The sequence below is a fragment of the Giraffa tippelskirchi genome, chromosome 5, assembly GCF_054371585.1.
Source record: "Giraffa tippelskirchi isolate mGirTip1 chromosome 5, T2T-mGirTip1v1.2.pri, whole genome shotgun sequence".
Classification (NCBI taxonomy): domain Eukaryota; kingdom Metazoa; phylum Chordata; class Mammalia; order Artiodactyla; family Giraffidae; genus Giraffa; species Giraffa tippelskirchi.
The window spans coordinates 25,788,919-25,813,720 of NC_137279.1; the positions used below are offsets into that span (position 1 = coordinate 25,788,919).

The 24,802-nt window shown below is 47.1% G+C and overlaps 1 protein-coding gene across 14 annotated transcripts in view; it reads left to right on the forward strand.

Annotated features, from left to right (window-relative positions):
- PRDM2 (PR/SET domain 2) overlaps nt 1-24,802 on the forward strand; it is a 137,667-nt gene that overhangs the window by 89,204 nt on the left and 23,661 nt on the right. For 3 of the 14 annotated variants that reach the window (XM_081492174.1, XM_081492167.1, XM_081492168.1), the window contains 2 exons: nt 1,490-5,846; nt 18,472-18,938. In XM_081492174.1, the coding sequence (XP_081348300.1) occupies nt 1,490-5,846; nt 18,472-18,832 (4,718 nt within the window). In that variant the 3' untranslated portion in view covers nt 18,833-18,938. Of the gene's footprint in view, nt 1-1,489; nt 7,715-8,920; nt 10,792-18,471; nt 18,939-22,380; nt 22,625-24,591; nt 24,657-24,802 lie in introns of those variants that run through there. The other 11 variants (XM_081492175.1, XM_081492171.1, XM_081492173.1 and 8 more) reach the window with 5 other exon arrangements.

The window sequence follows — 24,802 nt, forward strand, 5'->3', positions numbered from 1 at the left end:
CCCAACCCGGGGATCGACCCCAGGTCTCCCACATTGCAGGTGGATTCTTTACCAGCTGAGTCACAAGGGAAGTCCTATACAGCCTTAACATACTTCTTTCCCAGTTTTGAACCAGTCCATTGTTCCATGTCCAGTTTTAACTGTTGCATGTTGACCTGCATACAGATTTCTCAGGAGACAGGTAAGGTGGTTTGGTATTCCCATCTCTTCAAGAATTTTCCACAATTTGTTCTGATGCACACAGTCAGAAGGCTTTTGAGTAGTCACTGAAGCAGAAGTACATGTTTTTCTAGAATTCCCTTGCTTTCTCTATGATCCTACAGATGTTGACAATTTGCTCTCTGGTTCCTCTGCCTTTTCTAAACCCAACTTTTACATCTGGAAGTCCTCCGTTCACGTGCTGCTAAAGCCTAGCTTGAAATATTTTGAGCATCACCTTGCTAGCATATGAAATGAGCGCATTTGTACGGTAGTTTGAACATTTTTGGCATTGCCCTTCTTTGGGATTGAAATAAAAAGCGACCTTTTCCAGTCCTGTGGCCACAGCTGAGTTTTCCAAATTTGCTGGCATATTGAGTGCAGTACTTTTAACAGCATCATCTTTTAGGAAAAAATAGCTCATCTGGAATTCCATCACATCTACTCACTTTGTTCATAGTAATGGTTCCTAAGGCCCACCTGGACTTCACACTCTAGGATGTCTGGTTCTAGGTGAGTGACCACACCATCCCTATTATTCTGGGTCATTAGGACCTTTTCTGTACAGTTCTTCTGTGTATTCTTGCCACCTCTTCTTAATCTCTTCTCCTTCTCTTATGTCCTTACCGTTTATCGTGCCTATCCTTGCATGAAATGTTCCCTTGCTATTTCCAGTTTTCTTGAAGAGATCTCTAGTCCTCGCTAATTTAATAAGGCTCAGAAGAGATGATCTCCAAAGTTCCTTTTACATGAAAAGTGCAGATCACATAATTTTGGAAAATGTCGTAGCTTTCAATATATAGTTTTGGTAAGGAAGAAGGGAGAGAATCAATTGCATTCAAGGCAGACCACTAAGAATATTACCTGGTAATATGTTCAGCAATTTTCTTGTTTCATTTTGGAATCATGAAAAATTAGAACTCATGACTAGTCGCTTGAATTGCAGTATCAGCTATTCCCAACACAGTTTTAAGCACTACAGTTTCTGTAAACAAAAGCATGTTTATATCTGTGTGAGGAAACACAGAAGAGCCTGAGTTCCTGTGGGCATTTATTGTTCAGGTTGAGGCCTCCCTCACTGCCCACTGAGCTCCCTGGTGCACTGCAGTCGTTTGTTGAATGAATGAAATGGATTTATATCCAGTATAACTTCTTAAATGAGAATGGAGAGTGGTCTCTTCTTACGATCTCCCTTACGCATTTTAGATGATAAAGGAAGTTACATGGATAATGAAAGCTGATCACCAGTGGCTAGTGTTTGACCTTACTTCTGCCTCCCTGTGTTTTCTAGGCCCCAAAGACGAAGACGAGAAGCCTTCCGCTTTCACCACCGAGCAATCAGCCGTCCCTCAGGAGGCTGTGAGCCAGGATGTGCCTCCGGAGCTCGCCCTCCCTCCCCCTGCCCACGAGCCCCAGACAGGACCAGACACGGAGCTGGAAACAGCGCTCTGTGAGGCGAGCGAGGTGGTGGAGGAGGAGGAGGAGGAGGAAGAGGAGGAGCTGGAAGAAGAGGGGGACGAAGCAGCTGATGTGCCAAATGAAAGTTCCCTGAGAGAGCCGGAGATCCGATGTGATGAGAAGCCTGAGGATTTGTTAGAAGAACCAAAAACTGTTTCAAAGGAAACTCGCGAAGACTCTGCGGAGGCAGCCCCTGTTGTGAAAACTCCCAGAGCCAGAGAAGAGGCCAACGGGGACGTGTTTGAAACGTTTCTGTTCCCATGTCAGCACTGCGAGAGGAAGTTCACGACCAAGCAGGGGCTGGAGCGGCACATGCACATCCACATGTCCACGGTGAACCACGCCTTCAAGTGCAAGTACTGCGGGAAGGCCTTTGGCACGCAGATCAACCGGCGGCGCCACGAGCGGCGCCACGAGGCCGGGCTGAAGCGGAAGCCCGAGGACCCAGCGGGCGGCAAGGCGCCTGGCGACGGTGCTCCTCCCCAGGACAACGCGCAGCCCCCCGGTCTTGGGCAGGATGGTCTGAGCGTGAGCTCAGAGAAGGCGTCCCAGGACTCCATGACTCCTTCCATCGTAGAAGAGAACGGCGAAGCTAAAGAGCTTCACCCGTGCAAGTACTGTAAGAAGGTTTTCGGCACTCACACAAATATGAGACGGCATCAGCGCAGAGTTCACGAGCGGCACCTGATTCCCAAGGGGGTGCGGCGGAAAGGGGGCCTCCTGGAAGAGCCACAGCCCCCAGCAGAGCAGGCCCCACCCACCCCGAGTGTCTACGTCCCCAGCACAGAGCCAGAGGAGGAAGGGGAGGCGGACGACGTATACATCATGGATATTTCCAGCAATATCTCTGAGAACTTAAATTACTACATTGATGGTAAAATTCAGACCAGCAGCAGCACCAGTAACTGTGATGTTATTGAGATGGAATCCAATTCGGCAGACTTGTACGGAATAAACTGTCTGCTCACTCCAGTCACAGTGGAAATAACTCAGAACATAAAGACCACGCAGGTCCCTATAACCGATGATCTCCCTAAAGAGCCTTCCAGCAGCACAAACAGTGAGTCCAAGAAACGGAGGACTGCTAGTCCGCCCGTGTTACCCAAAATTAAAGCCGAGACTGAGTCTGATCCTGCCACACCTTCCTGTTCCTTGAGTCTGCCTCTCAGCATATCAACCACAGAGGCAGTGTCTTTCCACAAAGAGAAGAGCGTGTATTTGTCATCAAAGCTCAAACAGCTTCTTCAGACCCAGGATAAATTAACTCCTCCTGCAGGGATTTCAGCCGCTGAGATACCCAAATTAGGCCCCGTCTGCGTGTCCGCTCCTGCGTCGATGCTACCTGTGACCTCGAGCAGGTTTAAGAGGCGAACCAGCTCTCCCCCCAGCTCTCCCCAGCACAGCCCCGCCCTGCGAGACTTTGGAAAGCCAGGAGATGGGAAAGCTGTGTGGACTGAGGCAGTTCTAAGCTCCAAAAAACCCAAATTAGAGAGTCACAGCAACTCACCAGCATGGAGTTTGTCTGGGAGAGATGAGAGAGAAACTGGGAGCCCGCCAGGCTTTGATGAATATAAGGTGTCCAAAGAGTGGGCAGCTAGCTCTAGTTTTAGCAACGTGTGCAACCAGCAGCCACTGGATTTGTCCAGTGGTGTGAAACAGAAGGCTGAGGGGCCAGGCAAGGCTCCAGTCCAGTGGGAAGCTGTGTTAGATCTCAGCGTGCATAAAAAGCCCTGTGGTGACTCTGAAGGCAAGGAATTCAAAGAAAACCATGTGCTGCAGCCAGCTTGCAGTGCTGTAAAGAAAAGGAAGCCCACCACCTGCATGCTGCAGAAGGTCCTTCTCAACGAATACAACGGCGTCGACCTCCCTGTAGAAAACGCTCCAGATGCATCCGGAAGCGCCAGTCCCTGTAAACCTCTAGATCCTCAGCCAGACCCTGACCTTGGTCTCAACTCAAGCTCGTCTGCCGCTGTTGTCGAGTCTCCTCCTGACGTTTCTTCATCGTCACCTGCCCTGCAACCATCTTCTCTTGCTTCCGGGCAGCTGCCACCTCTCTTGACCCCCACCAATCCCTCTTCTCCTCCACCCTGCCCTCCTGTGTTAACGGTTGCCACCCCGCCCCCTCCACTGCTTCCTACTATCCCTCTTCCAGCCCCCTCTTCCGGGGCATCCCCTCACCCGTGTCCCTCCCCACTCTCGAATGCCACCGCACAGTCCCCGCTTCCAGTGCTCTCCCCGACGGTGTCTCCCTCGCCGTCCCCCATCCCTTCCGTGGAGCCCGTTATGTCTGCTGCTTCACCGGGGCCTCCAACACTCTCCTCATCTTCTTCCTCCTCTTCCTCCTCTTCCTTCTCGTCGTCCTCCTCCTCCTCTTCCCCTTCACCGCCTCCTCTCTCAGCAGTGTCATCTGTGGTTTCCTCTGGGGATAATCTGGAAACGTCTCTCCCCATGATATCTTTTAAGCAGGAGGAACTAGAGAGTGAAGACCAGAAAGCCAGGGAGGAAGCCCCGTCCACCACTGAGCAGGAGATCGTCCAGGAGACATTCAACAGAAACTTTGTCTGCAACGTCTGTGAATCACCTTTTCTTTCCATTAAGGATCTAACCAAACATTTATCCATTCACGCTGAGGAATGGCCCTTCAAATGTGAATTTTGTGTGCAGCTCTTCAAGGTGAAAACTGATTTGTCAGAACATCGCTTTATGCTTCACGGCGTTGGGAATATTTTTGTGTGTTCTGTTTGTAAAAAGGAGTTTGCATTCTTGTGCAATCTGCAGCAGCACCAGCGAGATCTCCACCCAGATAAGGTGTGCACGCACCATGAGTTTGAAAGCGGCACCCTCAGGCCCCAGAACTTTACGGATCCCAGCAAGGCCCATGTCGAGCACATACAGAGTTTGCCGGAAGACCCTCTAGAAGCGTCTAAAGAAGAAGAGGAGTTGAACGATTCTTCCGAAGAGCTTTACACGACCATAAAAATAATGGCTTCCGGAATAAAGACAAAGGATCCAGATGTTCGATTGGGTCTCAACCAACATTACCCAAGCTTTAAACCACCCCCATTTCAGTACCATCACCGCAGCCCCCTGGGCATTGGTGTGACGGCCACAAACTTCACTACACACAACATCCCACAGACGTTTACCACCGCCATCCGCTGCACCAAGTGCGGGAAAGGTGTGGACAACATGCCTGAACTGCACAAACACATCCTGGCATGTGCCTCTGCGAGTGACAAGAAGAGGTATACCCCTAAGAAAAATCCCGTCCCGCTGAAGCAGACTGTGCAACCCAAAAATGGCGTGGTGGTTCTGGACAACTCTGGGAAAAACGCCTTCAGACGAATGGGCCAACCCAAAAGACTGAACTTCAGTGTGGAGCTCAGCAAAATGTCCTCGAATAAGCTCAAGTTAAATGCTTTGAAGAAAAAAAACCAGCTCGTCCAGAAAGCAATCCTGCAGAAAAACAAGTCCGCAAAGCAGAAGGCTGACCTAAAAACCACTCCTGAGTCGTCCTCGCACGTCTGCCCATACTGCCACAGAGAGTTCACGTACATCGGGAGCCTGAACAAGCACGCCGCTTTCAGCTGTCCCAAAAAACCTCTTTCTCCTTCCAAAAAAAAACTTTCCCACTCTTCCAAGAAAGGGGGGCACCCGTCACCTGCCGGGAGTGACAGAAACAGCAGCAGCAGCCACCGCAGACGGACAGCAGACGCTGAGATCAAAATGCAGAGCATGCAAGCGCCTCTGGGCAAGACCAGAGCTCGCAGCTCGGGCCCCTCACAGGTCCCGCCACCCTCCTCGTCCTTCAGGTCCAAGCAGAACGTTAAATTCGCCGCTTCGGTCAAGTCCAAAAAACCAAGCTCCTCTTTAAGGAACTCGAGCCCCATACGCATGGCCAAAATGACTCACAGCGAGAGCAAGAAGCCCAAAGCTGCAGCCAAGAACCATGCAGCTCCCCTCTCAGGCAAGACATCGAGGAGCCTGCACGTGAGGGCGCAGAAGAGCAGAGCCGTCTTACAGAGCAAGTCGGCTTTGGCCACTAAGAAACGGACAGACAGGTTCAGTGTAAAATCCAGAGAACGGAGTGGGGGGCCAATCACCCGAAGCCTGCAGCTGGCGGCTTCTGCCGACCCGAGTGAGAACAGAAAGGAGGATGGCAGTGGCAAGCAGGAGCTGAAGGACCTCAGGTAAGCAAAGCTCCAGGGTCAGAGGAATTCAGAGCTCAAGAGCAAGGGGGGAAAGACGGTTGGAAGAAAACACTTGCCCAGTGGCTCCTTTTCCTTTTTCCTGCACGATTTTGACATAAGCATTTAAAGGAAATAGCTGTTGCTTAAGGTGTAGGCAGACGTGGAGGAGGGTCAGTGCTTTGGCTGCTGCAAAGATGGATGCATAGCTTTTATTTCACATGTAGGACTCACAAAGTGGCACCATTTCTTTAATAGAGCCAGTTATGAACTGAATTTGAAGCCATGAAAAGCTCCCCAAAGTACCCTACTATGAAACGGTGAAATTTTCTCAAACTTCCCTTATATCTTGGGTGGTATCCCAGTGTCACTTGTATTAACTTTCCCATCATAGATGTCTTCTTTTGTTCTGATGTATCGCGGAGTTCATTAAAACCATATTACAGTCTGATTTAATATTTCTGTGACTTAAAGAGTGGTTCTAGAAACTGAGACTGCTTTTTATTACTCATGCTTTCTTTTATTGTGTTTTAATTTTAAAAACTTGCCTCTTAGTCAAAATAAACAAAACACGGTACCCTAGTCCTTTTAAAATGCTGCATGTCCGTGTCTTCTCCCGTCTCCCCCCCTGCGCCCAGCGGGCTCATGTCTCCAAGCATAGGGTGGTAAACAGCCAGATTCCCACGGCCGGGGGGGGGGGGGGGATGAGGAGAGAGTGCATGCCGAGGCCAGACCCTGTGGTTCTTCCAGGTGTGGGTGGGACCCAGGGCAAGTCACCCACTTGTCAGTGCCTTTGTTTCCCCAGTGTGATGGCAGAGCTCATGTTAGGTCTAAGGTGATTTCTGTTTATTCTGTGTTCTTCCTTCATTAAAATGTTCTTAGTGATAGATAAAAAAAACAGAGGGCAGGAGTTAAGTTTGTTACGTTCACTTCTCAAACTTTCTAATTTACTTCACCTGTGAGTGGAATGTACCCTGCTGCTTCCTGAATAAGGCCTGCAGGTCCATCTCCGGTGAAATTATTCATCATCAGCTAGAATTTCTGTGAAGTGTTCAGAAATCCTGTCCTTTCAGGGTGAGCTGTGTGACTCTAGGCTGTTGGCTGTAATTTTGTGTCTCAGAATTCTTTGGTATTTTAAGCAAACAGAAGCAGTTAACTGCAGGGGGAGGGGGAGGATGACTGCCGTCTGGAGAGGTCACAGGGGCTCAGAGACGCTGTTACCACCACACAGTCGATGAGGCAGAGTTCTTGGTGCTGGTGCCATAAGTCATGGCTGAAGATGGAGAGAAGGATCATTAGCTGAGGGCAGACTGGAATGATGGACTGTAGGAATAAAGGATCAGATTTTTTGTTAAGCTTCTTCACAAAAGTTACTGTAGATCTCACTCAGCATCTGGTGTGTGACCCTGGCATGTGCGTATACAGCATCTTGGAGCTTAGTCCTGGCGAAAGTAAACACCTGTTGATCAGCTGTCCAGACTGCCTGCCGGTAGCAACTTCACTGTGTACCTCCTTGTACTTGGTCTGTGTTCTGGAAGTTCAGCAACAACAGGACATTCTTGAGCTGTCCTTTCAAGGTTAAAGAACCCAAAACACGCTGTCATTTTCACAGACTGTACTAAAAAACGTTTCCCAAGTGGTTGATGCTTTAGAATGTACTCTGTATTCCTCTTTGTCTCCGATAGTATCTGAAAGAATCACTTATTTTGTATTGGATCCCATTTATACAGTTCAAAGGTAAAGCTGATATGGAAAAATTAATATTCTGTAAAGGAAACCTGAATGAGGTTCATCCAGTGGTTTTAAAGGACCCTTAAAGACTGCAGAGGACCGAAGTGCCTAATAAAATTGTGTCTCTGTTTTTCACTCCAGTTAGTTTTAATTATTTTGCTTTGTTTGTGAGTTAACATTGCTGGAATGAAATTTGACCTAAAAGGAAACAAGAATCAGATAAGAGGTGGATAAATTGTTCTGGCTGTATATGGTAGCTTCAGGCTTCGATGAAATCTGGCCGCAGCTTTGTGTGAGACACGGGAGCTGTGCTGCGGACACATCTGAAGGACGTGTGTCTTTCACAGGGGTCCACTTACAAGTGATCATAAAGTGTTTTAGGGAATTACAAAATGAACATTCAGTGGAACATCATATTTTGATTATCTGGGCAGAAGAGTGGGCGTTTCTTCAGAGAGCTGTGGTCGTCTTGGTACCTTGTAGTGAATTTGGTGTAACGCCAGGATCCTTGGCGCAAGCCTGGAGGATGAAGTCCATCTGTGTCAGCCCCGAGCTCCTAGCAGAGGCCTCTCCTTGGTTCACATCTGTTACCCTACACTGGCAGGGAGTTCACTAGACGTCTTTCCTTTTCAGTGTATTTCTACTTAGAAATGTTATTCAGGGGGGGTTTTGTAGGACAAGTTTGGAAATACCCGCTTTCACTCTGTTTTCAGTGTTTTTGCTGTATTCTCCCCATTGCACATTCAAGGACTTACCCCGGAACTGGCAGCACACCCTTTTCCTGTGTGTTTCATCATAACTGTGATTAAGGGCTGGTCCTCAATGCATAGGCGTTTTACATTCAAATACCGGTTTGGAATTCCACAGATTTTCAAGTATACACTTGCAGTCAGCCGTGAGAACGACGTCAGTTTTCCATCCCACACTGAGGGCTCAGCAGAATTTGCCATTTGGTCATTTCCTGGAGCACAAGCCATTGTGCCACTCAGGGTGTGAAAGAGGCATGTGCTCCAAATCCTTTTCTTAGGACAAAGCTGCAGAGGCATACTACTCTCTAGATTCTCCTGTTACAGCTCTTAATCCAGCAAACCCTGTGTTGGGCTCACCTTAACTGGTCGGGACAACCCACTGGTGGCTTGTCAGTGGGACTGCATTTAGAGCTGTTGCTGAGGGCTCATTTCCCTGGGCTGTAAGACAAAAAAGACAAGGAAAGAGGTATATTTTCTGCTCCCTTCTTACCCATCTCTAGTCTTCGTGAATCCCAAGGCATTTTTACATTCTTCAGTACTGCTTTTAGAGCAACTTTTTTTTGTTTGTTTTTTTTTAATACTGTGTTCCCATTGCAGCCAGTTAAGGACATGTAAATAAGTGATGGAGAAGTAAAATAAAATTCCAGACCAAGTTTTTCCATTTGCCACGAAAGTCATTAAAAGAGGAAACCGGTGCTGATTTCTCACATCCCATCTCTGCCACACCACTCCAAGGAGACCGTCTGTGCCCCTCCCAGCACATCTTCCTAGTCGTCCTGTTGCTGTCTTCACAATTGTCCCATGGTCTCCCTACCTTTTCTTAAACTCTGTCAGTTCATACAAGGTTGTGTCATGTTGTCATTTATCTTCAGTTTTCTTATTTTCTAGGAACTTCCTGTAGAAAAGTCCCCCCCCCCAAACAGAACAAACCTTAATAATTGATTAAATATCTTGCATGCTCAACTTAGGATAAGCACTACGGCAAAGGATACGAAATCAACCAAGCTTCTGAGACCAGTTGAAGCTGACTCAGAAATCCTAACACACAGCTGATTGCCAGCGGGCTTCTTATTGCCGTGGGTAGAATCAGGCACTCACTCCTTCGCTGGCACCCAACACATGGGCTGGGCTCGCCGGTGATTGAGATGCACAGCGGAGGGCGCTGTGAGACGGGCTGGCTGACCCAGCACCTGGTCCCCGGGACTGGTAACTCATACCTGAGTGTGGCCCTGGTTTTTGGCACATAGCAGAGAAAGGAACGATTTGAACCTGACCTTGCAAAGCAAGTTCTCTGTTTCATCAGTAGTCAGTTGTAGATTTCAGAGGTGGCAGATTGGATGCACTCATTTTATAATGTTTTGGTCACACACACCAGCTCTTGATGCCTTTCCTTTAAGTGAATTATAGACAGAGAGAGGCATTGAGCTTCTTTCTTAGCCTGTTTTCTTGTTTGTCTGTTGTTTTTTAATCACAAGCCGATTGCCAGCATAATGGAGAGGAAACCAGATTGGATATGGACTCTTTTGTATGCCTCTTCCAGTGCCATGTTTATATATCCAAATGGACATGATCCTCTCAGATTATTACCTGGCACTAATTTATAACTTACATTATTGAAGATAGTAGCTGTATGTCAATGCCCAGGATACATTGCAGACTTGTGCAGATGTATGTCTACACATAAGTGTAAATGAATTTACATATCAGGTTTTACACTTCAGTCTCTAATAGAGATTTTAAAAGCCCAACAGATTGGCCTGAGTGTATAGGTATCATTTCTCCATGCATTATCTGCCTTCCCCCTGATTAATGGCTGAGTTGGTGGAAAATGGCTAGGTTTTATTCATGTTTTTGTTGTTATTGTTGTTCTCAACTTTAAAAGTAATCTACCTCTTAAAATTTGTAGCTTAATACTTGTTTGGTGAATTTGTGCCACTTTAACCCTTTCACTATCATTCCCATTTTGTTACATTTCTGTTATGGGGACTTTATGTTGAAATATTGTATAAAGCATTTGTAGCAGTTTAAAAATAAAATATTTAAAATTATTTAAATTGTTTTGGACGCTTCAGTTGTATTATATGTGACTTACATTTTACATTTTTGTTTGAGTTGTTAATCTGGAGAGTGTTCTTGTATTGAAGTTTGCTGTTAGTAATTTTATTCTTGTTGGAGAGTGATATAAAAGACTATTCTAAAGAAAACATTAAAATTTACAAAATGACATACAAAAGGGGTTGTCCTTTGATTTTAACCGATGTAGCCTTGAGAGAGAGAGGTTAATTATAGACAAGAGTGGTGTTTGCTATGTTTTCTCCTTCCAGCATGGAAATAAATCATTTGAGCTTGTCAAATGTATGGGAAGGTTTTTTATGCTGTTGCTAGCAAGCACTTCATGATGAGGGGGAATTCAAATGATGCATTTTATATCATTGTAACCAATAAAAAACTTTCTGAAAGCTGTGAAAGGACTGCATTTTGTACGTCATTGGGGTCAGTTAAGGGGGAAAATGAAGGTGCATGTAGGAGGGGTGTTCACAGGCTGCATCGCTGAAGTGCAGTGCTGAGCCCCCCAGCCGACCTCCTCCCACTTGTCTCTACTTGGCATTGGTTGAATATTTGTGAATTCATGTCGCTTCTGTACCACCTCAAGGGTAGACGTGCAGCTGGCTGCTGGTGCTAAGTGCATAGACAGAACTTAACTTTGGTAAAAGTGAAATAATTGCCCACATGGAGTGTCAGCTTCCTTTGTATACTTGTGGACATTTCACTCTAGTCTAGAGACTTTTATGAATCTGCAAAGAATGAAACAAAGAAGTTGTAACATTTGTATTAGGTTGCTATGGAATTGCTGCTTTTTTGTTGTTTTTTTTTAAAGATTAAAAATGGCTGAAACAGGCAGTTTCATAAAGTCCTGTCCTGATACTTTTTATCTGCCTGTGTCCTTGCTGTTCAGGAAAGGGTGGTAAAGCTGAAGGTGGCATCTGCCTCCCTCAGTGAGATGTTCACACTTGTGGCTTATGGATTCCCAGCTTAGAAAACCCCAAAAGGCTTAGGAGGCAGGTGTGTGGAAGGAAGGGGTGGAGGCGTGAAGTGGCTGTCAGCATTAGCCCTGTAGATGCTCTAGAAAGCGAGTGCTGAGCCCAGAACCCAAGGAGGAGCCCCGGATGCTGTGAGCTGGAAGGGGCGCTGCTCTGGGAGCAGGGAGTGGCTGTCCGCCTCACCTGCTGTCCCTCCAGGCCCCTGACAAAGCACCACCTCCATCCTCCTCCTCTATGGTTTAGCCTTGGGCAAGTATTTTGCCAAGCCCAGAGTGAGGATAGTCTCCCGTGTTTTCCTTCTAGCAGGAACTCCTTCCAGGGTGTGTATGCTTACAGATTTCCCATCGGGTCTGAAAGAGCTGGATGAGGGCTCTCATGTTCCCCTGGATGTGGGAATACTCAGATACTTAATCAGGTGAGGGTCCCCAAGAAGGCTTTCAAGTCCCTCCACAAGAATGGTTTAGGGTTTAACTCTTTGTGGTGTTAAAACATTTTGAAAAATTTAAAAAGCTCTTAACTAAAGCCTTATGTACCTGCAGCTATTTGGGAGCATCCGGCAGTGTCTAGGCTGGCTCTTTCAATTTGGATATTACCAGTACGTTCTAGTGCAGATTTTTACAAAAATCACAGTAGTTTATTGAGTACATATTGTATACCAGGCTGTATTCTAGATACACATTGTGTCTAGTTTACATCAGTGGGCAAAAATCCCCACCTTTGTGAAGCTTACGCGTGGTGCCTGTCTCCAGTTTCTATGACTTCAAAACCTCCTTCACTTCGTCACAGTTCTCCCAAGGCTAGGAGGTCAAGAAGATGCTTCTACCTTAATACTTGAGGGTGGATATTTAGATAACTGGAAACTTTTAATACATTAAAGCAACTCTTCTAAAATTATATCTTAATGCATTCGATGAGATGGTTAGATAGCATCACCGACTCAATGGACATGAATTTGAGCAAACTCGGAAATAGTGGAGGACAGAGGAGCCTGGCTTGCTGCCGTCCATGGGGTTGCAAAGAGTCAGACATGACTTAGTGATTGAACAACAGCAAATACATTTGCTATTTTATTTCTGTGTATTTTGGTTTGCTACGCGGCCTCACTTTGAATTGTTGGACTTAACCATTGCTACTGCTACTGCTAAGTCACCTCAGTCGTGTCCGACTCTGTGTGACCCCATAGATGGCAGCCCACCAGGCTCCGCCGTCCCTGGGATTCTCCAGGCAAGAACACTGGAGTGGGTTGCCATTTCCTTCTCCAGTGCATGAAAGGGAAAAGTGAAAGTGAAGTTGCTCAGCCGTATCCAACTCTTAGCGACCCCATGGACTGCAGCCTACCAGGCTCCTCCATCCATGGGATTTTCCAGGCAAGAGTACTGGAGTGGGGTGCCATTGCCTTCTCCGAACCCATTAGAAACACTTATAAAGGACACTTTGCTTTGAAAGTGGGTTAGAGTACATATGGGTGAGGAAAGGCTGTCAAGTGAAGAAAGTGTAAGTAGCTCAGTCTGTCCAACTCTTTGCGACCCCATGGACTGTAGCCTACCAGGCTCCTCTGTTCATGGGATTCTCCAGGCAAGAAGAGTGGGTTGCCATTCCCTTCTTCAGGGGATCTTCCCAACCCAGGGATCAAACCCAGGTCTCCTGCATGGCAGACAGATTCTTTACTGTCTGAGCCACCAGGGAAGCCCTGAGGAAAGGTTGACTTGGATATAAAAGCCACAGTTAAAGTAGTCCAGAGACCAGGCTGAGGATTGAGGAAAATGGTCTGCCATTTCTGTCATTGATTTTGGAGACATCGCCATGGCCTCCTCTCTCCCCGGCCGCATGAACCTTGCTGCTGCTGCCCCTTTGGGGTCCAGTCTCTCTGTGAATGTCCTGATAAAGCACTACTGAGGGGAGTGTGTTCAGGAGCCTCCAGATGGTTATCAGGCCCCAGCTCAGCGCTTCTCAAACTTAACCCAGAGGTGGCGCTCAAGCTCCCAGCTCCAAGGACCTAAAACCAGGCTTTTAAGTAAAGTGAGACCTTCTTGGGATGGGACCTGGCTAGTGTCAGGTCACCACCCCAGGTGATTTCAGTGCACGCTGAAGAATTTCAGAGTATATGTGGGAAAAATAATGACTGTGTGTAGCTCTTAATTGCTGAAGTACTTGTGTTCTCAACATTGGCAGAATAGGTACTAACAGCACTGTTCACATTTTCTGAAAGCTGGGGGTCTGGTCTTGAGCCTGGGCTATATGCCTGCCGGAGACAGAGGTGATAGGTCCCCAGGGGAAAAGGAATGGCCAGGCTGTTGTGCAGTTTCTTGCTGAGCATGTTGCTCAAAGGGCCTTCTTGGGCCCCGCCTTCCTGGTACCTTGACCCTTTCCTGGGAGTTTGCCTGTAGGATGTAAGGCCTTAAATACGGCAGTGCTGTGGGATTTACAAAAGAGAAAATGTGTATTGGTGAAAATAATGACATCCATATTACTGTTGAAATTCTTTGTAGACAAAAATGTCTAGTATTCAAAAAAGAAACGTTGCATGGAACAGAACCTGAGGTTTGAGTGAGTGTGATATAGGGACAGTGTGAAGCTGCTCATCCCTTCAGGCAAATGCTCACCCAGAGTCCTGTTTGAGGGCCACCCAACATGGCTCCATGCCACCCGCTGCTACCCACTCCCTGCCTCCAGCCACACCAGTGCCCCTCAGTTTTCCCACTCCCTTCCCTTGTGCCTCTTCCTCTCCAGAAGGTGATGGAAGCGGTCTGATAAGCCCTGGGGTGAATCTGACAGTTTCCAGGTGCTTGCTTTGTGCGAGCTGCTGTGCAGAGAATTTTCCAAACTTGACAAGAACCCCACGAGGTGGGTATCATTTACAGATGGGACAGGCACCAGGAACGGGGAGTGATTTTTGTTCAGAGATTTGAACTGCCTCCAAGCTTAACACCTTCCTGTTGATCATTTTTATAGTTGTTGTTTTTTTTTTTTTTAAGCTTCATTTTCTCAAAATGTAGAATGCAGGACTTGCTAGCGTCTCTAGTGAGGGCTTTTCCAACATCAGTGAGCAGGTAGAACCATCCCTTCTGGGTAAGGCTTCTTCCTGGTGCAGCAGGACTGTGGATAGTATGGAGCTGCTCATGGGAACACATCTAGTTTCACTGTTTTAACTGTGGGCCATGCTTGTTCCTCCATCGTAGAGCTTTCAGTTCCACTTGGCTTCATGGTGGTGGTTTAGTTGCTAAGTCATGTCTGACTCTTTGTGACCCCATGAACTGTAGCCCTCCAGGCTCCTTTGTCCATGGGATTTCCCAGGCAAGAATACTGGAGTGGGTTGCCATTTCCTTCAACAGAGGGTCTTCCTGACCCAGGGATCAAACTCACATCTGAATTGTAGGTGGATTCTTTACCGATGAGCCACCAGGGGAGCCCAGTTGGCTTTTTAGATCAGTCTGACTAGTTGACAAAACTCTGCTAATAATAATAATGTTCTTTGATTTTGGAAGTGGTTCTAAAGCAAGGTCCCCTGGTTGACCAGGAGTATTCTCAGATGTCATGTGAGAACCTTGACCCGTTTGGCCAAAATCAGAGTTGCTTGGGGCTTCCTTTGCCACGTCAGCACATAGTCCATTGAGTGCAAAACGAAAGGTTAAGTTTTTGTCAAAAGTTATGTTTAAAATATTGGAGCTTGAAGGATGTGTAGGTTTTATTTACTTTCTGGATTAAGAATAAGAATTGGGGGAAAAAAAACCATCGTGACGCTACAGTAAATTATTAGCTGCTGCAAAAATGACAGTCGGTTGTGAACCATTAAAGGACTTGGGAACACTTTTGTTAAACTTTCTGAACCACTGGGGTGATAGGATTTGTATGAGCTTCTGTTTTCTGCCTTATTTGGACCAGCTAAACTCCGTTTCAACTGTCTCTTACAGAAAGCAACCTGAAATTCAGGCGGATGGTCCAGAGAACATAGAAGCTTTTAATGGAATAAGTTCATGCCTGAATGTGCCTTTGCAGGTCCAGCTTATAACCCACAGCAGGATACCAGACAAAGAGCCAATGTTTTTGAAAATTCCTTGATAGATGCTACCCGGGTTACTCATTGTGGTGTCGTTTCAGTATTGACAGAAAGCTACAGATAGAGTTTAAAGTATTGGTTTATGTCCTGAATCAGAACATATTTAAGCATATTTCCGTGTCAGTGTTCAGATAAGAGCCTACTATATAATAATAAGTTATGTTTAGATGACCTCTTGAGTCTTAGCATTAAATCTAAGTGTAAATTTTAAGTAGAAAACATTTTGAAATGACCTAGAGTTTGTTTCACAGAAAAGTTAACAATAGAAAGGGGTTTAGGCCTTAGGATACAATTCTGGCCTTTTTTTTTTTTTTTTTAAGTTAAAGTAGAATTTAAATTGAAAATTGCATTTGTGTCAGTACTTAATACTTGCCCAAAATACAACATTTTAATATTCTCTATTGGAATGAAGTTATTTAAAACTCATGTGGATTCAATTTTCCTTGCAGTAACATTCTCTTCTCACTTGCTTTTTATAATCACATCCAATCCTTGCCAGCCCAGCTCGAGTTTAGGGACATTTTCAGATGGCTTCTATTTCCAAAGCTATTATTGGGCCTGTGAATTCAGGCACATTCTATAGTGATTCAGTCAGCCAGCCATTCAGAAAACAGCTTTCACGGTCAGTCTGGATCAGGAAGGTGTTGGTCAGTGGATCTGACAGACTTTGTCCTGTATACAGCAGTTTTCAGAGGACCCTTGTGGTGTAACTAGACACCATGGAGGAGCTGAGGGTATTCCTGGCTGTTCCTTCCCTTCGGGCACTAACTCCCAGGAAGCTCTCCCACCACCTGAGGAAGAACAGTTGCCCTCATTCACAGACAAATCAATCGAGTCTGAGAAGGACCACATCACCTGCATTCTGCCCCACTGCAATAAATGAGGATTCCAAACCCCGCTGATTCCAGCTCTTTGCTGCTGTGTGAAACCATCTGATTCACTGGGGTTTTACATAGATGGGCTTCCCAGGTGGTGCAGTGATAAAGAATGTGCCTGCCAGTGCAGGAGACTCAGGCGACATGAGTTCAATCCCTGTGTCAGGAAGTTCCCCTGGAGGAGGAAATGGCAACCTGCTCCAGTGTTGTTGCCTGGAGAATACCATGGACAGAGGAGCCTGGTGGGCTACAGTCCATAGGGTTGCAAAGAGTCGGACATGGCTGAGCACACACATCCTACATAATCACTGCATTCCCCAAGTGACTGGCGCTGATGCCATCATCCACAGAGGGCTTCTGTTGGGGAGAAGTTGGGGAGCACGCTGGAAATAAACATTGGCCTTGAATGGCTAGCCATCTGGCTGCTAATTCCCTGGCTTCCATGTGTCACGGGTAGGACAGGCCACTGGCTGAGCCCCAGGCTGGTCTGTGAGTGGCTGGGTTAGAGGAGGTGGTGTGTGTTCTTATGAGGCTGATGGCTGAGGTGGTGATGGTGACCACTGTCGTTTAGTGATCAAGACTTGAGTCCTCACAATGATACAGCCGGGGAGGCCCCACTGAGGAAATGAATGGGATGTAGTGACCCTCCCTGGTGGAAAGAGCCGGAACGTGGTGGGTGATGACTGCTGAGGAACTCGCGAAACAGGCTGCTGAAGAAACTGCTCATGCTTTCCAAGGCCCAGGAAGAAAAAGATTCCTTTATGGAAACTGACAAACCTCAGTTTATTTTCTAGTTGTTTCAGAGAAACACTCCCAAAGGCCCTCAGATGGTCTTTGCTCTCCATCTGGGCCCCCAGGCACAGTGAATGAGCCTGGAGCACCTGAGGATGCAGAGGTATCCAGGGATCTCTGGATGCTTGGCCTCCCAGGGCCCCTCAGGGTTTTGCTGTGACTTCATTTCAGGCACTGGGATGTAGCTAAGGACACTGACTGGCCCCAGACCCTGAAATGCTTATCACCTGTCCATTCCGACCTGAAGTACTGCCCTCATCTCTCCGTCTCCTCCCTCTGCTTTTCTGTTCTCAGAGGCCCTTCACTCATTCACACATTCTTTTCTTGATTTGTTAGCTTGGTTTACTAAATGTGCCCCCTCCTAGAATGAAAGCTCTCCCTGAGCAGGAACTTCAGTGTGTTCACTGCTGCATCTCCAGCATCTCCAACACTGCCTGCCAGGTAGCAGCTGCTCAATAAATGTTTGTCAGGTGAATAAAATGTTTGATCCTGGCTTCATCCCCTTTTTAGCTCTGTAGCCTTAGGCAAGTTCCTTAACCTCTGAGCCCCAGCTTTCCTTTCTGTAAATAGCAATAACAGTCCATCTCACCAGGAAGGATGGTTGTGAAGACCACAGGTGTGCCCGCCCTTGTATGGGTTGCTGTTACCTCTGCAATCTCAGTTTGAATCTGACTCACAGTTGGGGCTGGTGCTCAGGGCTGACTTTGGCCAATGTATGAGGTTCCATGGCCACACAGGTTGTGGTGGCCAGAACCTTCCTTCATCTCTTGCCTCCACCCAGAGAAGGAGCTCAAGTGGCTGTCACTCTGGCTTCTGCTGCCAGTGACCTTGGGGCCCTTTGCTGTGTCTTAGGCAGGCCTGTGCTTCGTGTACTGATCGTTGTTCAGTTGCTCAGTCGTATCCGACCCTGTGGACTGCAGCACGCCAGGCTTCCCTGTCCATTACCAACTCCCGGAGCTTGCTCAGACTCGTGTCTACTGAGTTGATGCCATCCAACCATCTTGTCCTCTGTCGCCCCCTTCTCCTGACTGTAGCTGCTTCCCTTTCTCCCATCAGATAATGAACCATAAGACGAAATCATTTTTCAAATCATAGCAGGAGGAAAAAATTCTGTCATCCCCCTGTGTAACTTATTTTCTGTTGGCTTTGAATTTCAAAGTTAAAATGTAAATTTTTAAAAGCTGAGTTTGGAAGAAAACACTTCATTAGCTCTGTGAAACCATGAAAATTTAACGAAGGGACCCCAGTTCACTGAAATGAGAAGGATGGTCACTGATGTTTCAAAGCGCTTGATGGCCACTGTTTTCAGGACTTGACACATACTGCCCCATTTAATCATGGTACCAACCCTATGAAATACTTTTATGTTCTCCCATTTTACAGATGGGGAACCTGCAGCACAGCGGTTATGTGGCTTGTTAGTATGCAGCGGCCCAGGTGTGGACAAGAAGCACCAGCTAATTTGAAGGAATTGAAACTTATGCTTGAGGTGAACCAGTCTTGGTCCTATCTGCGTGTGTGCCCAGTCATGTCAGACTCTGAGGTCCTATGGACTGTAGCCCGCCAGGCTCCTCTGTCCATGGGATTCTCCAGGCAAGAACACTGGAGTGGATTGCCATGCCCTCCGCCAGGGGATCTTCCCATCCCAGGGACCGAACCTGCATCTCCAGTGTCTCCTGCACTGGCCGGTGGTTGGTCCTTCCTGGTCAAGTCCGATTTGTATGTTCTCGGGAGACCACGCTGAGCAGTCTCAGCCAGCCCGGGTGTGAGGAGCCACCTCGTCGGCCAGCTTTGTTAGGGGATGAGCAGATCCAGGCACCAGAGAATTAAACCTTGCTCCCTGGCATCAACTTTTTTGTTCTTTTTTTTTTTTTTCTGTTTTCACAGGAGTCTTTCCAAGCCATGGTTGGCAAGTGGGTTTCCATCTGTGCAAGGGGAGCAGCTGCCAGGGGTGCCATGAGCAGGATTCCAGGCAGGGTCACGCTCAGGGATCCGGGCCGGGCCGAGTGCCCGGTGTCCGTCTTGGACACCGAAAGGGGGATGACTCTATGCACAGGCGTTTTGCCGTCAGGTCTAAAGAAGCTGCTACTTGCCTCACTTTTAAAAATTGCCCAGAACATCATTTCACCTTTCCTGGAAGGCTCAAGGTGACCAGCACCTCATATTTTGTGGTGGTGAAGTGACACCCTCAGAGTTTAGGTGTGCAGGATCCAGAAGCTTGAGGTGTGGCTCAAGTATTTTTGGAGAAGGTTGTACTTCTCACCATCTCCTTTTCCATCTGTTGTTTGTGGATATTGTCTGTACTCCCTTGCAGCCTTTAGATGGCTTCTGATCATTGCGGGCTGGGAAGCCGGATAGGGGCCCTATTGATGTGATATGTAAATAAGGAGGTGGTTGTGTGTGCTCAATCATGTCTAACTCTTTGCCACCCCATGGACGGTAGCCATGGTCTGAACACTCTGCTGTCCATGGGATTTCCCAGGCAAGAATACTGGAGTGGGTTGCCACTTCCTACTCCAGAAGGATCTTTCTGACTCAGGGATAGAATCTGCGTCATCTCCTGCACTGGCAGGCGGGTTCTTTACCACTAGCATCACCTGAAAGTGAAAGTGAAGTCACTCAGTCGTGTCCCACTCTTTGTGACCCCATGGACTGTAGCCTGCCAAGCTTCTCTGCCCATGGAATTCTTCAGGCAAGAATACTGGAGTGGGTTGCCATTTCCTTCTCCAGGGGAATCCTCTAAAGAGGTGCTTAGGACCTGAGAACACCCAAGGACCTCCCTAGTAAGCAAAGTGCACTGCAGAGAGGGGAGCGTTGAGTGTAAAACACACTGAACTGCTCGTTTGCTTTTAAGCTCACAAAGCACATGTTCTGCTCGTGGAGAGAATCAAAGGAATGTTTTGGTGACAGGGCACACAGTTACTTCCTCAGCAAAAGTTTGTTGCAGGAGAAGCACCTTAATTCTGCATTAAGGGTACATCTTTTTTTTTTTGGCCATGCCTGTGGTATGTGAATTCTTAGTTCCCTGGTGAGGGATTGAACCCAGGCTCCCTACATTGGAAGCGCAGAGTCTTAACCAAACTAGACCAACAGGGCAGTCAGTCCCTGCACCTCGATCCATACCCAGTGCCTCTGTCCTGTAATTTCTGTTTGGGATAAGTGTTTTATTTGGTGCCAAGTACTCACAGGTGATTGAATCTGTAAGGAAACGCCTGGATATTCATTCCATCCCAGGACTTGCTGCACAGGCTGCTGGCCCTGCCTGTGGATTGGATTTTCCTCTTTAATTCATGATATTCCTCCAGAAGTTTTTCAGAGTTTCTCTCATAATCAGTGTATGGGCTTATAGGTGTTTTCTCCCCCTACATCTTTCTTTGATGTTTAGACTCCTTTGAATGAATTTTAACCAGTGAGTTTGGTGAGAGGAAGGCTGGGTTAACTTGACCTTCATGGAGGGGCCAGTTCTTTTGATGTACCTCAATAGATTGGCGTCGGATACTGTAGTTGATTTGTTGGTTCTGTTAAGTTACTTCATCACAATAATTAACGCTGTGTTTATAGCCTTAAAACTAAGAAATTTTAGTTGTTTAGCCTATTAGTGCCTGCCAGCAGCAGGTGTTCCATTAAGGTAATGTTCTGAATCTGGCTGGGCAGGTGCTTAGAGGGGAGAGTAGCTTTGCTGATCTGGTAGGTATCGTATGGTTAATTTCAGCCTGAGGTGGTAAATTTCCTGTGTTCCCAGCTGTGTGAAGGGGACCTAGTTTGGATTATTTCACCGGGATGTTCACTTAGGGGACCACCTGCATCAGAAAACCACCTAGGAGGCTTATTAAGAAGTCCAGACATACTAAACCATCATCTTTGGTGGGGGCAGGTGGTGGGTCTTTGAAGTCTTCATTTTTATCAGCTTCTCCAACGAGTCTTACCCAGACTTCAGAGTTCCCCTTTGGGTCTTGTAAAGGGGGGAAAAGAATGACATGATATCACCACATCTCATCATTTCATTTGCTTCTGCTTTTCCTTTTTAATTATTTTCCTTTGCTTTTACAGTCTTTTTGATATATTAATGACATTTTCCATCTCTGAACGCATATATAATAAAACACCCTGTGACAGGTGAGCCAGGGCAGCCTGAGAATTAGAGTCACTTCTGAGGGTCAGAGCTGAGGTGACCCTTGAGGATCCCTTGCCTTGCTCATTGTTGCTCTTCATGTATCTTTTTGAGGGGAATAAACGGCATTAGGTCATTAACTGGTACAAGACTAGTGTCACACAGAGCCCTGCTGGCGCTGTGTTCACTCCACCCTACACCTACTGCAGCACCCAGCACACGGGAGGTACTTGGTGGTGGTGGTGTTTAGTCGCTGAGTCGTGTCCGACTCTTTTGTGACCCCATGGACTCGGAAGTCCACCAGGTTCCTCTGTCCATGGAATTTCCCAGCCAAGAATACTGGAGCGAGTTGCCATTTCCTCTCCAGTGGACCTTCCCGACCAAGGGAACGAACCTGTGTTTCCTACATTAACAGGCAAGTTCTTTACCACTGAGCCACCAGGGAAGCCCCAAAACAAGGTCCTCCTCCCTCTGTCTCCGGTTTTACTTCTGACATCTACTAAGGAGTCCCTCTCAAGTAGACCCTCTAAAATACATGGCCATGAATGGCTTCTCTTGCATGTTTTGTTATTTTTGCTCAAAACGAGGAACGCCTCCCTCCGAGAGCCTAAACGCTGTTTGGTTTCACGATGCCACACTCACTTGACGGGGCTGTGCCAAACAAAGCTATTGCCCAGACTGGACTCAGAGCACATCTCACTCACCTGGGCCATTTCTCCATCTCACCCTTGAGTCAGAGCTTCTGTGTAATGGGATCCAACCAATGGAGTCAGAGGGCTGCACACAAGCCCTTGAGGAAGGCAGCACAGAGCTCTCCCATTTGCAGGTCATCAAGTCACATGTTCACTGTGACCTAAGGAATAATTGGCATGGGAGCACTTTGCAGAGACAGGAGCTGGAGGGTGGGGTGGTGCCAGACATCTTTCTGAACTGCTGTTAGGATCCCAGCTGTGGATAAAACGAGGTAAGAGTCGAGGCTCAGTTGGTTTTCGTTCAACCAACCCGGCATGTGAATGGATGCCCCTCACTCCCCCGATGACATAGGGAGCACCCATGCCCTTTGATGCCCAGCTTTAAATGTAGCCAAGAGTCAGCTCTATTTGTTTCCAAACCTGTTTATGCCACTATTTTAACAATGTTTTGTAATAATACAAACATAATCATGTGTATGGCTTCTCCAGTGGCCCAGCGTTAAAAAATCTGCCTGCAAAGCAGGAGATGCAGCAGGAGCGGCGGGTTGGATCCCTGGGTCAGGAAGATCCCGTGGAGGAGGAAATGACAACCCACTCCAGTATTGCCTGAGAAATCCCATGGACAGAAGAGCTTGGCAGGCTATAGTCCATTGGGTTGCAAAGAGTCGGATATGACTTGAGCGACTGAAAAACAATGATTGTGTTTATAATAAACATAGTAATAAATATGCCAGCATTACTGTATGTGTATGATTTAATTAAATAGTATCCAAGCCTATGAAATATGAACATAGAGGTTTTTTTTTATGAAAAGCAAAGTTGGATGCTGAGAAAAGCTCATGGTAATTTGCTTAAAAACCTACCATCCAGTTAGATGTGGGTGAGAAACGTTGAAAAATTCACGTAAAGACAAGCATTTTGCACTCAAGTTGCTCTTAAAAATTTCTTAGTTCTTGCTCCACTTGAAGCAGTAAGTGGAGAACAATAACTATGTGATGCATTATCAGTGTGATTTAGTTAAGAAAGATGGTAGATCTTGGCCCTTCATTCATTCATTGATTCGTCCATTCACTCAAGAATGTGGGGCCAATGCTTGCTGTCATGTGTTGGGCATTGTTCCAGAAGCATGTCACAGTGAGCAGAACTGACAAAATTCCCCAAACTCATGGAACTCCTGTCCCATTGGGAGAGACAGACGGTGAACAAGCAAATAACTGTATAGAATGTCAGCTGATGAATGCTGTGGGGAGAAGTGAAACGGAAAGGGGAGTCGAGTTTTATGTGAAATGAGGGCTACCATGTAAATATAGCCTGACTGTAAAGGGACTATATGTATATATATAGAGAGAAGAGGGGGTAGGGAGGGAGAAGGGAAACAACGCCTGTGGACATAGGGCAGGAAAGCCCTTGGCAGAGGGGACAGCAAGTGCAAGGGTCCTGAGGTAGCAGCATCTGTGCTCAGGGGACCAGGTCACAGAGAGGACCAGGAGAGGAATCCAGGGAGGTACCCAGGGGCCAATTTGGCTCATGCAGCTCCTGGGAAGATTTTACTTTTATTCTGAGTGAGTGGGAGTCATTGGAGGGTTTTGAAGGGAAGAGTCCTATGACATGACTTGCTTTTTGAAAGAATCACTCTGACTGATGTGTTAAGAATAGGCTGAAATGAGCCAATAATAGAAATACTAGGAGGTGTGCACAATAACCCAGGTAAGAAACAGTGGTGGTTGGACTGGAATGTAGCACTGGAAGTGGTGAGTAGTGGTGGAATGCTGGATATCTTCTGAGAGCAGAGCCTCAAGATTTGCTGAGGACTGGATGAAAGAAAAGTCAAGGATGATGACACATGTTTCTGCCTCCGCACCCAGAGGGATAGAGTTGCCATTCAGTGATGTGGTGATGGAGCCAGTTTGTGGGGTACATGTATGCTGGGATTCAGTTTAGGGGCATGTTGCACTCAGTGCAGCTCTGGACAAGCAGATGCCATTAGACACTCAAGGGGAGGGGAGTTGAATACACAGGTTTGCATTTTAGAGGAAGGGACCCAGCTGGAAATGTATTAATAAATTTGAGAGTCCTCAAGAGTACCCATGAAACTGAAGACCATGAAGCTGGCATCCCCAGGGAGTGAGTGCAGATAAAGAGGAGCAGCCCAGAACTGAGGCTGGGGGAGCTGGGCCTGCTGTGCCGTCCGATGTGGGGAACCTTCATGGGCTGCAGGCTCCTCTCCTGGACTTGAGTAGGTGCTCTCCGCTTTGCACTCGTAAGTGGTTCTCCTCTTCACCATTGTAGAACATTTTGGGGCCCGCGGTGCTGGTGGACATGGCCCGGCCTCATCCAGGTAGACACACCAGCAACAGTCACCTCAACTTTGCTGCCACTCCTCCAGGGGGGGACCATTTCTGTCTGAGAAACCATCTGCAGCAAGCCACAGGGACCCCGGGAAAATGCAGGGCCGCTCACAAAACTCTCAGACCAGCTTCCTGTAACAAGCAAGAGATCCCAGATCTGTAGTTTACGGTTCAGAAAAGGCCCAAGGAACAGACTTCATGAGCTCTTACCCCAGTCCTTTTCCCATCTGCAAACTCCCCAAATCCCCTGGTGTAAAACTTGCTTTGAGACTCAGGCAGAAAAATGAGGATAGGAAACATGTGAGGGTGAGGGTAGGTGGTAACAAAGTAACAATGCCCTCTCTGTCCCCAGGAGTGGCCTTCAGAGACAGAAATGATCCCTTCTAGAAACCCTGTCTCTCTTCTTGCTGGGGTAAAGTAAGTTACACATTTTTTGCTTTCTTTTTCCTTCCCTCCCCTCCCACCTCCAAATGAAGCAAAGCAAAGGACAACATGGTAAAGTGAAGCCAGTCCCGGAATGTGTCCTGTACATTCCACAGAACCCAAGGCTCAGTCAACAGAAA